Consider the following 13,695-nt stretch of genomic DNA (forward strand, 5'->3'; position numbering starts at 1 on the left):
CTAAAACTAATGCTACAGTTTGCAGCTCAAACTGCTGGGAACATTGGTAACAAATGATCACAAACAGGAAAGTGTTACAAAGATCTTGCACTGCTGGGAAAGTGGGCTAAAACCTGCTTTATAAACCAAAAGGATGCTCAGTATATTGAAACTCAATAAACATGGTATTAAGTGTTGCATTTAAAAAAATTAAAAAGGGCACTATTATCTAATATTACAAAACTGATTTTTTTTAAGATTTCACGTTTTGCTGCTTTTGGCATACTTATTAAAAGGTCTGATTAAATAAATAGGATGCATATTGAATGCAGAGTTTTAAGTAGAGCCAGGGTCAGCAAATATCCAGGTATTTGTAGACAGGAGTCATTATTGCAGATACAGACAGCAATAAGAGAAGGGTCTCTCAGCTCTGCATTTAGGACATGCCGTAGGAACGACAATTTATCATGTCATCCGAAGAGTTCCCGCTTCCAGGCACTGGGGTCTTTCAGTTTCCCGAAGCACGTGCATTTTCAGCACTAATTTACAATGCCGTCCTGCTGGTATGGTCAGAACGGAGGAGGAGGAGGGGAGCTGATCTCTCCTAGATATTCCCTGCACCAAATCGGACCGTCACTGATATAGGACTCCGAGTGACCGACTGACCGCTAATGGTGGAGAGTCATAAAAGAACATGGTCTCAGCTCAGCACGTTTACAAAAATATAAATATGATTTGAAAATACTTATGGGCGTCAAATTTTAGCAAAAAAAAATTATGCATCCATTACACAGGTATAATAACCCCATAAACATGTCCATGGCATTAGTTCACTGTAGTCCACGAAGGGATTGCCCCTTTAGACCAGGAATCACATTTCTTACAGCCGCGTGTACATGCAAATCGCATGCGTCGATCCAGATAACGACCTTCTCACGAGCACGGGGTAAAGACCTGATACGGCGCGAACGGTCTCGCTTAGAGAAAGACTCCATGCACACTCACCTTCCAGGCTGTCGGAGCAGGAGGTCCCTATCCCGGTATCTCCACTGTCAGACGTGATACTGAGCCGCCGTGTGTGGCTACTTCTGCCGCCAGGTGGCGCCGCTGAGGAATGCCACAGTGCTTCACCGCCAGGCAGCCACCCCGAGGAGGGAAGATCAGCGCCTGGGAGCACACAACAAGAAGAAGCTCATTAAAACACGGCTCATTCATACAGCATACATCTAACAGGAGAGGCACTGTGAGGGAAGAGACGTACAAATAGTGGTGCAGAAAATCCCACCAAAACACATTTATGAGCCCTATAAAAAATAAAATCAAATAAGGGAGAGAAACAGGATATCAGCTCATAGGCCCCATGTGCAAGTTCCCCAGAAAGCCCTGGTCAGCACGATGGAGCAGGAAGGTGAAATTAACATGCTGATATTCTGAGGGTGACAGTTGGAAAAAGTCCCAGGCAGACAAACATCTAGCAACTGACAAATGTATGAATTGCCAATATAAACATTGCTAATGTCAGTCTTCGGAGATGTACAGGCTGCTGGCCCAGTAACAGTGCAAGCTGTTGCTTGCTGGTTAAGAAACACACACTAGCTGCCCTTCCATTGCTTACTCGATGCTTGTAATTAGCATTTTCTTTCTTTCTACTTGTTCACTAAATAACAAAATTTGTTCCATTGACCAATTTAGTGGGGTTTGCACTTGTTTTGCCGCATGGAAACTGTAATAAATAAGTTAAGACAAGCCTCAGTCCCTAAACTGCTGCAGTGGCGGAAGGGCTCACCAATGCCTTTGAAGCGAATGGTGTTAGCGCAGTTTAGTAAATAAAGCCTTCTTCCCAACCCACCATGTATATTATCAGTGTGTGCCTGGGAGACCCAATCTTCACTTCTTATATCCAACACAACAGACCTCGATTTTGGGAAAATAAGTCTAACCATTCCTATTATACCAGCATAAAAAAAAAATGAAATATGTAGCAGTCAGCAGAAATATATATTGATTTTAAGGGGCATTCCACCTCAACTGACAAAAACATGTGTCTTTCCAAAGAGAAAACTGAATAGCACACGGTGTCGATGAAGAGTTACTTCCAAACGTAACCGAAACAATGACAATGACAAATTCTGACTATTTATTTATCCCTTTAATGATACCATTATGGGAAAAACAAATGTATACATTTTCCAAAAATGCAATCATAAAATACTAAAAATAAAGTATATGCAGATAAAGAACTAGACACATCATTATTGATGTCTGCCATAAAAGGTATTTATGGACAGCTGTACACTAGCTTGAAGAATAAGATTGTTCTAAATACAAAGAGCTAGGTCACTAATCCCCTCCACCAAGTAAGCCCTATTTACAGCAGATTACAGTTTATGCAGCCGAGCTGCCTGACAACCACACCACTCCTCACGGGATGGGGGAAAGTGATTTTATAACCCATGAGCTTGTCACATAATTGCAGCTCATAAGTCTCTCATCAGAAGAGGCCAATGTTACACGGATTCCGTATTAAAGCAGGGGGTTGGCTGCTCCAAGTGGGGGTTTCTTGTTAGTAAATCAGCACTAGCAAGTCTCTGGTTTTAGGATCACACCGAATATTACGCTGTAAGTTTCCACCTTGATTCTTGCTAAGCTCAGAAACACCCTCTGAATCTATGGTTTTAAGGAGTAGTTTAGAGGTACGAGCACTGCATTTGAACTGGGTGAATCTGGTTTGAGTGGCAGTTCTCCTAGAGACCGTGGGCACGTCTGGTTACCCTTCCTCTTACTGACGCACCAAAATTAGATTAAAAGCTCTTTGGGGCAGACTGGTTTTGGGCTGGATAATTATATATAGCAGCACTACCAGGAGCACTAGATGATAAAAATATATATTATTCCTATAAAATGGTATAGGGCAGGGGTGCGCAAGATTATCTGGGCGGGGGGGAGGCGGTGGTTACAGAGGCCCCGCGCTTCCACAAAGGCATTAAATTAAATGCCGGGGATTGTGCCAGGCCTTTAACTTTACTTACCTTACACCATCACAACCCGGCGTCATGCGGGGTCACATGAGGTCACACGCCAGAGCCGAGAGGGGGGGGGGGGCAGGCAGGGGGGCGCAGGGAGGAGAGTTGATTCACTTATTTTATATTATTTACACCGTGCTTCCTCTCCCCTGTAGGTCATATAAATGTATAAGAGGTAGAGCTGGGCGAATGCATCAACATTTCAGCCACATATTCTTTGCAGTATTTTCAACAAAATCCAATGCGCGGAGGACGGGTTGGAAAAAAAAAATATGTGGATGCTCCTAAAACCGCCGTAGCTTTCGCTTCGCACTCCCTGTCGTCAAATAGCACAACATCCACCGATGAATGTTTCTACATTCAGTAAGAATGTGCAGACATTTGTGCTCCAATATACAAACACTTGCACCTACGCATCAGTACACAATTTTTTCCTCAAAGATTTAAAAAAAAAATAAAAAAAAAGGGACGTCTGTGCCGCGAATATCTACGGCTGCTAAGAAAACGCCGTGTCACAGCAAATTGCGATGGTAGTGAAAAATGTGCCCCTATCCAATAAGAGGTACTGTACCCCTGCAGGATTCTGCACAGACTCTAAGAACACAGCCCGGTTACACTGTGTGGTGAGTGGCAGCATTTAACACTATTTGAAACAAGGTTGAAACATTTAACATCATAGGCCGCGCTTATAGTGCCGGCGACAGATGTCGCGTCAAAACAAATGCATTGCCGCCGTCGTGTGCGCTTATAGTAAGTACGTAGCGACGGATTGGTCGCGATCACTGGATGTCATCTCAATTTGATTTTTCCAGCGACCACAGCCTGACGTCGCCGGCGGCACTATAAGCGCAGCCTTCTATGGCAAACTGCTGCATGTAAAAATCAGACAAACTGCGTCTTCTAAAACAGTCTCGTGATAGACAGTTGGCGTTCTCCCAAAAATGTGAGTTATGACTTCGAATGTTGTTTCTTTTGGACAGATTGTTGCTTCTAACCTTTAAATATTGTACACTTGTGGCAGAGTGACATCTGCATTTATTAAGCATACAGTACCTTGTTTGAGATTGGTGCTCAAAACTATAGCAGACCAAAAATAAACAAACTGTTGTGGGTTAACTAATCCCAGTTATAGATGCAGCGAATTAATTTTCCCCATGTGCTACGGTCATCACAAAATAGGTCACTCATTCACAAAGCTTAATGATTGGGCTGTAATGAAAAGGTTATAAAAAGGAGTGTGATCCCGTATATATCATAGCACCAAGAGTAAAAATAAAAGAATATAAATCTCTATGTATTGCACACAATGCAAGAAAGCCAGAACTTCAGATGGTTCTCATTAAGGGTTGAAATCCTAGGACGCCAGGCATTACATCATGCATCATAGCTTCTCTCTCTCTCTCTCTCTGTGTGTGTGCATTTGGTACACTTTTCATCCCACTCAACCTCTACTAAACATGTAGGTGTATACCATGCGTGGTGCAAGACCTGTTATACACCCAACTATTAACACCTTCACTGCTAGAAGTGCTTTCTTAATAGGTTGAACTTCAAATGATATTCTAACAATTGAGCCAAATCAGTGTTTTTCAATCGGGGTTCGATAGGAACCCTTGTGTTCCGCAGGCATCCTTTCCTAAAGGGTTCCATGCAATTCTCAGGTCGTTTGAAAATGGCACCAAATACAGAAGAATTGTCAATGCACCTGATCCCAGACGCACTATTAAAGAGGTTTGGGGTAACTTACAATGCGTCTGATCTCAGACGTGCTATTAGAGAGGGTTGGGGTTCCTTACAATGCAGCTGATCTCAGACGCGCTAATAGAGAGGGTTGGGCTTCTGCAAAAATTCACAATATAATTATAGGGTTCCTTAGCCAAAAAAAGCTTGGAACCCACTTGGCTAAACAGTATTTCTACATGGCACAACCATGACAATGTTCTTATATAAACATTCACTACAAAAAGGAGGCTACAATGCATTGGGAGACATAATTAGGGGCACTTCACCACAGTTCCCATTGCAGAAGCGACTGCAGATATCCCTTTCAGGTACAAGTATTTCTGCACTCCGATGTATTGCAAGAATTCTGCATACCATCAGTCATTGGGTTAGGTTTATTTACAGCACTAGGAACCCTGGTACCAGAGCGGAGGTTGCTGTGTTCAGGTAATCCGTAAGTTGTCCAATTAATTTATTTTCACCCAGTAAAATGTAATTTACTTATTTCCCAAGAAGTAGACAAAAAAAAAAAAAAAAACATTTCATTGCAAAACATATGCATTCTGACCGATTGATTACAACCATGCTTCAGGTTTCCTCTTGCACTCTCATTTATCAGTGAATAGAAATACTAACTGCAAGTGATCGTTACATGTAAAACTATAGCTGCAGATATGGTATATTTCTATTATTCCAAATACAATACTTCTATATATTTTTTTTTTTATTTTTTTTTAACAATCTGTGATATTTAAAACACATGATCAGTCTGGCACATTCAGAATCAATACTGTATATTAAAAGGTAGCGGAACTAAAGCATAAATCAATCATTAAGGAATCCCAAAATGATAATTGAATAAAACAAATTACTCATGCACAACTGAAGCCATTTACAGAAACGTAAGCACTGCTCCAATGGGGCAAAATAACAGAGGCGGGAGAAGGAGTAGCTAGTTTTCATTGGGTCAACAAATAGTAAGTTACACGCATTGGAACTTCTCAGCGTTCATCAGGTAGCGATTCAAACTTTTGCCAAAATTCAACATTGGCTTCAAGCCTCATAAAATAACTTAGCTTGGAAATTAATTCATGCGTAAAATGGATCTAATCTGAAGTCAAAGTTAAGAGGGGGTTAATTGTTAAGGTACCAAAGACCATTTCTTAATATATTACAGGTTAAACAGCTCTCAAACAGGACACTAAGAAACGACTGTTTTCCTGCATGGAAGGGCTGATGCCAGTTTCAGGATTTGCACAAACTGTGGCTCCTCTCCTGAGCACCTTCAGATGATCTGGAATTCTCGTCTGCCAGAGAAACATCTACATAGAAAATAAAAAAAGATGACGTTGTCTAGAAAAGGCAAAAAGATGCCAAAGAAATCTGCAAAGGCAAAAACATGCCAAGAAATCTGATATCACGGCAGCAAATCTGTTTCAAATACATTAGCTGATTAACAAAAAAAAAAGTGAAACTGAACATGAAAGTAAAATACAGTCCGATAAAAACCTGCTCCCTCTGTTCTGCAAAGACAAAATTCAGGAAACCTGACCATTCCCGACTGCATTATAACCAGCTCAATTCTCACAGTGTTCGTGTGGGTTACCCAGAGCGCCAGGACATTGTGCTGCATTGTGGTGCCATATTGCTTCACTGGCTCTAGAAGAGTCACCACCGCCATCTGAAGGAAAGAGGACATCCTCAGGCTCATGCGAATGCTGTAACGGCGATCACGACGCTGGTGCCAAAATGTCTGCTGCGCTTTGTGCCTCTAGATATTTTGGCACTGAAAGCTATCATTAGCAAAATCCATAAAGAAAATCCTCTTGCGTTTCCAAAAATCAGCCATAAAAGTTCAAAACTAGAAGCAACCCTGTGTCCTATGGAAAAGATGTGAGCCCTAACCCAGGTTCCCGTAGTACACGGTATAGTGCCAGGTGCTAAGGAAAAGTAAGTGAATTTATTGTCAGATTCTCTATTTGCTGCCACGTTTGAAGAATATACAAACAAAAAAAAGAGAGCGCAAAGGAAAGACCATATCAATTAACAAGATAAAATCACTTTATATCGCGGGAGAACGTTTGAGCAGCAGGATTGACTTTATTGGGATTTTCCTGGGAGGTCCTAGGATCAACGCAGACCCAATTCTTCACCTACCGGGACAACTGAAGAACATGTCTACTATGAGATTTAGGGTCATATTTACCTAGTAGTCTTCTTCCATTAGGCCACTTTTAAGTCAATTCAAGTCAATGTGCTGTAAAGTGCCATGTACCTGGATGGCGCTATATACACAAGGCGTCTTCTCATGGCAGAAGACTGCATAGTAAATATGGGCCTGAAGATTAACCTAGACAATAATAGTAAAGGAGGACAAAGCTAATAGAATTTAAAAAAAAATAAAAAAAATAAGTGTACATCACTGGTTATTCTGCTCCGTTAGGTTCTCAGCAGGAGCAAAATAACAGGGAAATAAAAGCCTGTTTATCAGAAGAGAATTGTGGCCCAATTAAGGTCTGTTCTTTTGTACCACTGAACCTCAGATACAGAGACAGATATAAAAAGACACATTTAAAGAAAAAGGTGGCTGGCCAAAGCTATTAAGCCAATAACCCACACAGATGTCTGTGTGGAGAGGATAGCGATGGAATACAGACAGACTTAACTCCTGTGGCACCAGGTCAGTGAAGCAGGCTCTGAAGCAGGCTCTGAAGCAGGCTCGGAGAGGAACACTCAGCTGGGAATTTGTATGTGGAGAGTGACAGGAAAAAGCTTTCCTTTAGAACAGGAGTACGCAAACTGGGGGGGGGGGGGCGCAACATTTTCCAGGGGGGGGGGGGGTGCAGCGGTTACAGAGGCCCTGCGCTCTTCCTGCGCTCTTCCCCAAGGCATTTTATTGAAACTGTCGGGGGTTCACACGAGGCCTCTGCAAGTTCCCTTACCGTGTCTCGGCGAAGCGTCATCATGACAGCGCGGCATCAAATGACGTCCCTTGACGCCGGAGACAAAGTAAGGAGGGGGGGGCACGAGCAGGGGGTGCAGTCTGAAAATGTAGTCACCCCTGGTTTAGAACATAGGGGTTTAAACTTCAAAAGTACTCATCATGAGGGCTATGTGACCTGTCCCAATCAATTGCCTCCTCTAGCGTCATACATAACTATGTTGAGTCAACATTCCATCCAGCAAGCAAACAGTCCATGTGCAGTTTTGCATGTACAGTATAATACATATGATGCAGATGGGAAAATAACTAACTGCTGAACTTACAGCTGTAACCAATCCAAAAGTTAATTAGCACAATCTTTTTTTTGCTGTTTTTTTTTTTTTTTTAAATAAAATTATTATAAGACACAATCCTTAAGACTCTGTTGGTTTCCTGTTACTGGTCTTATGCGACTGAGGGCTAGATTCATTTGACTTCGATACTGCATACAAATTGGGATAATGGAAAAACGAAGGGGGGAAAAAAAGTGTAATTTATATCGCCTAATTCATTAATGGACTATCGCATAAAATAATGGAAGAATGGATGATTCTTACCAACACAATATTTGTGAGTTAAATTTACTGGCAAACATGTAAAGGAGTATGCAAATCAGTAATTAATGGGCAATTACTTCTTTCCATGCTGTGCATTAAAATCTGATACCTGGTAATATCTGGCTACTGCCAAAATACATCACTGATTTTTATCACCTACTCCAGATTAGCGTTAAATTGATCTTGCTTGTGTATATAATAGTCACTAGAGACAGACAAAGACTAGCCAGTCTACGATAGGTGATAAATACTAATATGTTCTGTAATGTTATGTATTAACGTTTTATCTCTTTTAATCATATTAATATTATACTGCAGGGAGACCAATAGATGGCTGCAATGTCAATGCCGCTTTCTATTAGCTGTCCTGGATCGCAAGACAAAAGATGTCAGGGAGGAATTATTCTTCCTCCGTTAGAACAAATTAACAGTGGTAGCACGCACTACGCAGCTAATAATAAAAGTAACCGTATTAATGACTAAGGAGCTAAAACTCCACCATCAAAAGCCACCTTCACCTTACAAAAAGAAAAACAGTTTACAGAATGAGTCACCTTCAGAGGAATCTGCATTCATGCTCCACACGTTCACGTATGTCCACCCTGGTAATCATTTAGACCCATGTAATGCAGAAGACTTGACACATGTATCATGACAAATGCTCCAATTATGACATCATTTGGCAATTCCCATGCCTATAGGTACAGGACTTGAGTTTATAGACCCAGTACCTCCAGGGACAATGAGCTCTCATGATGTAATAACATTTAAGCCTAATTAACCGCCACAAGTAACAGAAAAAAGTGCTGGGAGACATAGGAAGGTCTTTAGTCATTCCTAATCCACTTCATTTCACAGTCATTTAAGTAGAGAGCACATTTAAAAGAACAATACATCCTTTACAATATTTAGCCATCAAATAGCAGATTGGCTGTTTCCTTATTGTTTTCTATAGTTGGGGGAATCTACACCGGCGATATGTGGCCTAGAAGCAATGTGCAAAAGAGGTGCTTAATAATACTAATGGTGTATTTAATAGTGTAGGGAATATAGAGTACCATCTCAAACAAATTAAAAATATATATTTTCAAATCCCCCACTAATTAGATAAACAGATATTTTTAGACACGTTCTGTCTGTGCTAATTATTATTACAATGCTGGAGGATACAAAGGCATTCCGCCAACCTGTCAGATTTTCTATGAATGTGCAGAAAATGTGAATGTCTACATGTGTAGATATCATGCATCAGAGGAATGCACAACTCAAAAGTGATATATATACACATACATACAAACATACATACATGGAAACAGCCTTGTTAGTCCAGTTGTGATAGCGGAGAATAAATGAGTACTTCAGTATTAGGTGATACCTTTTTTATTTATTGGGTGCGTTTAAACATTCCATTGAGGATTTTGATTTTTAAATCATTAATGGAAGGATCTGGTTGTGAGAAATGATGTCCCACTGGTGAGCAGTATCTTCCTTCTTTGTGTTGTTTTATGGAGTATCAGTGCATATTCATTCTGCCTTGAAGATTTTGGCTAGTTTGCAAATGTAGCATCTTTAGTCAAATTTGTTGCATTGAATGATATACACCACATTCCTGGATGTGCAGCTTTATGATCCTTTAACATTGAGTGTTCCATGGTTATGACTGGCTGTGGGATCTTGGCATATATGTTTGCAAAGCGTGAAATGTGACCAAGGATGCTACATTGGTGAAACCAGACAAGGCAAAATGAATATTCAGACACTCTATAAAACAGGGGAGCGCAAACTTTTATTGCTGCGCCCCCGTCTAGCCTGCTCCGGTGCTCCCGCCCCCTCACGCTCCAGCTTCATCAAATGACGCTCCGGTGTCATGTGACGTCAGGTCACGTGACCCGCGGCATATTTTGACGCCGGTGATGTCACAGGACCCACGCGTCGTCATTTGACGTCGTGTTGCCATGGAGACACGTCACAGCGTCTGAATACCGGTAAGTTTTATTGTTGCAGAGGACTCACGGGATCCCCCGGCATCTAATTTAAATGCCTTGGGGAAGAGCGCGGGACCTCTGCAATCACCCGTCCACCCCACCCCCCCCGAAAAATCTCCCGCCCCCCAGTTTGAACACCGCTGCTCTACACCACCACAAAGAAGGAAGATACTGCTCACCAGTGGGACATCATTTCTCACAACCAGATCCTTCCATAAATTATTTAAAAATCGAAATCTCAATGGAATGTTTAAACGCACCCAAGAACGGAAAACATTTGAACTCAGTATGATAAGACTCTTTGACACCAAAACAAGAGGACTTAATGCGGATATGGGGTTTCTCACACACTATCACAATTGTTTGTAATTATCCTGCCTGCCTCTCTGCCACTGTTCTTTTCCACACCTTTCCAACCAGCCTCCTCCCCCCACAGCATCCCCTTCCCCCCCCTCCATGCTGTTACTTGTCATCGTTTTATTACACTTCCAATGTCTACAGACATCCCTTTCTCACCCCACCTTATCCACATCTGTTTGTTTTTTTCTGCTTTCCTAACCCCTGTTCTAGCCATAGATTCCTTTGCTAACCAGTATATTGCTGACCTGAGGAAGAGAGGTGAACTCTCAAGAGCTTGTCCTATGACATAAATTGTTAGTCCAAATAAAAAAGGTATCACTCAATACTGAAGTACTCATTTGTTCTGCAACACATACATATATATTCGACAGTGGGAGACGCAGCATCGCTGTAATAGTTGTAGTAGGATACATGACTGGGAAGCAATGAATGCTCCCAATATAACCGTTGGGCTGCGCTTATAGAGCCGGCGACAGCAACGTCGCCTCAAAACAAATGTATTGAAGCCGTCGCGTGCGCTTATAGTAGGAGCGACGTGACGGAGCGATGGATTCGTCGAGATCGTTGGAAGTCACTTCAATTGACATCAGCGTCGCCATCTCGTCACTGTCGCCGGCACTATAAGCGCAGCCTTAGAAAGATAGCTGCCCAGCTCTATTACACCGTGCACAAGAGCAGATTAAAGCTGTAGTTCCTTTACCCAAGTTTCCCTTTATTTATTTCTTTACACACGTGGCAAGCACCGGGACCCGGAGCTGATCAGAGTTCCCGAGATACATACCGGGAGTGCTAGTACCGGGACTCACTGGTTGGTTACATACCCAAAGCCTCCGTCACGCGGACCAATAGGAGGCCCCGACATACAACGGTCTCAGCTTCCTATTTGCCGGCATATTTCAGAAGCTTTAAACCGCCATTTTGTTTCCCAGAGACGGGTAGGTCTAACAGCTGCTTTAAAGGTGCCCCTGTAACGTACCATATTCCCATGAAAGTGTGCTAAAAGTGCACTGCGGTGTAATAAAACCTACTGACTCAGCAAAACATCAAGTTAGGTCTGAGCTCCTGACCAGCGATTACCAACAGCAGGACGACTGAAAGAATTCGACAGCAGAAAAGAAGCACTTGGTCCATTTTCTTATCAGCTGTAAAACCTCAGAGCCCATTTAATCCCCGACTTTAGTTTTTAGGAGAGCCTAATGTCTATCCCCGGCACGTTTCAATTCTCTTGCTGTATTAGCCCCTACCACTTCTGTTGGGAGGCTGTTCCACAAATCCACCACTCCGTAAAGAAGGACTTCCTCATATTTCCCCTGTACCTGCCCCCCTCCAGTTTCAGAGAATGGCCTCCTTATTAGAACACTTCTTTCTTTGGAATATACTGCCCTCTTGTACGTTGTTCAATCCCTTTACATATTTGAAAGTTTCTATCAATCATATCCCCCTCACTACTATCAATAAAAAAAAGTGTGTGTATATAAAGTGTGTTTGTGGCATCTATTTCTGTGTATCCACAATTCCATTAAGTTAAAATACTTTGCTACCTTAACAAAAGGTCGTTATACTTGTTAATGCGAGTCCGAGGAATATCACTATTTATGGGATCTTGCAGGCTGATCATATTGTTGACTAAAGTCCATCTTTCACCAGTGTTTCCATTAATTTCTCAGCTAGTGATATCCGGCTCACTGGCCCGTAGTTACCTGCCCCTTTCCTACCTCCATTTTTGTGGGACTACACTTGATCTTCTCCAATCATCTGGAACTACACCTGTTAATAATGGTGTTGCCAGCACACCTCTAAGCTCTTTCAATATCCTCGAATGTATCCCACCTGGCCTCATTAATTTGTCCACTTTTAGTTTTGGAAGTTCCAGTCGGACTTTCTCCTCTGTAAATGGACTTGTGTCCAACTTCTTTCCACGTATAGTCATGTTACCCAACTGTGGTCCCTCCACTTCACCTTCACCTGTCTTTAGTCTTACAATTCCTCCTTTTGCTCTTTTCCTTTCACTTATATACCTAAAAAAAAAGACATTGTCACCCTTCTTTAAGGACAGCCATTTTCTCTCAAGCTTGGGCCTTTGCAAATCTGATTATTTGCTTGGCCCGATATAATTATCTATTCTCCCCCTTCTGAGTGTACTTCACTTTTCTAAAAGTGGTCTTTTTAGCTTTTACCATTCCTGCCACCGCCTTTGAAAACCATATCGGGTTTCTTGTCCTTGTTTGCAGGGATATTTGTTACATAGTTTTCCAGTTCATACACCCAGCCTAAATTGGCAAAGTTAATGAACCTATAAAAGTTACGAGACCATTAAAAAAAGGTAGGAGAGAGTTATACATCGCTGCAGGCTTTCCTTTTACTGTAAAATCAGTATACACGGCTACATGGCATGTCCCCAAAATCATGCCAGCCTGGCTCTCCAACACTTCCAGCTGTGGCCCTAGATATATCCATCACTTCCTCGAGTTGCTTTACTTAAAGAGAGGAAGAGAAAGCCCAGTGATGACTGCAGGAACCTCTTAGTCACTAATAAGAAAGAATTCATCAAGTGGTAAGGAAATCTGGAGAATGAACAGCAAGCTTTTTCCCCCTGTATGAAATATCAATTCAGAGAGACAGTGAAGTACAAAGAGAGTCCAGTGTCAACATGTGCTTAGGTCCTTCCATCCATCAGAAACAGCAGTGCAAAAGTAATGTCCCTTTGTGAAACAGCATATAGCAATTAGAAAGGGCATTATGTAAGAATGGATACTTTAAACGTATTATACCACTGTACGGATTTGTGGCAAATTTGGGCCTAGTTATACTAGTGGTAAAAGGCACAGCTTAAAGCAGCAAAAACACAGAAAATCTTATGGGTTGTTTTTTTAAATAAATCAATTCTGTAGTATTAGATTGTGTAAAAAAAATTATTATTCAACTCTTAATGCCATTTTTAAATGAGTTTTAAAGCATCCTTTGATTTATTTAGCACACTTCCTCAGCAGTGCAAGATATTTGCAACACTTTCCTGTTTGTGATAATTTGTTGCTAATGTTCACAGCAATTTGAGCAGCCAACTGTAACAATAGATAATGTTACCT

General features: G+C 41.6%; 1 protein-coding gene across 3 annotated transcripts in view; it reads right to left on the reverse strand.

Annotated features, from left to right (window-relative positions):
- The window catches only part of CEP85L (centrosomal protein 85L), a 259,428-nt gene that overhangs the window by 150,206 nt on the left and 95,527 nt on the right, over positions 1 to 13,695 (reverse strand). For all 3 annotated transcript variants that reach the window (XM_075597741.1, XM_075597740.1, XM_075597739.1), the window contains exon 2: positions 985 to 1,146. In XM_075597741.1, coding sequence (XP_075453856.1) covers positions 985 to 1,146 — 162 coding nt within the window. The remainder of the gene's footprint in view (positions 1 to 984; positions 1,147 to 13,695) is intronic.

This window comes from Ascaphus truei, chromosome 4, assembly GCF_040206685.1.
Source record: "Ascaphus truei isolate aAscTru1 chromosome 4, aAscTru1.hap1, whole genome shotgun sequence".
Taxonomy (NCBI): domain Eukaryota; kingdom Metazoa; phylum Chordata; class Amphibia; order Anura; family Ascaphidae; genus Ascaphus; species Ascaphus truei.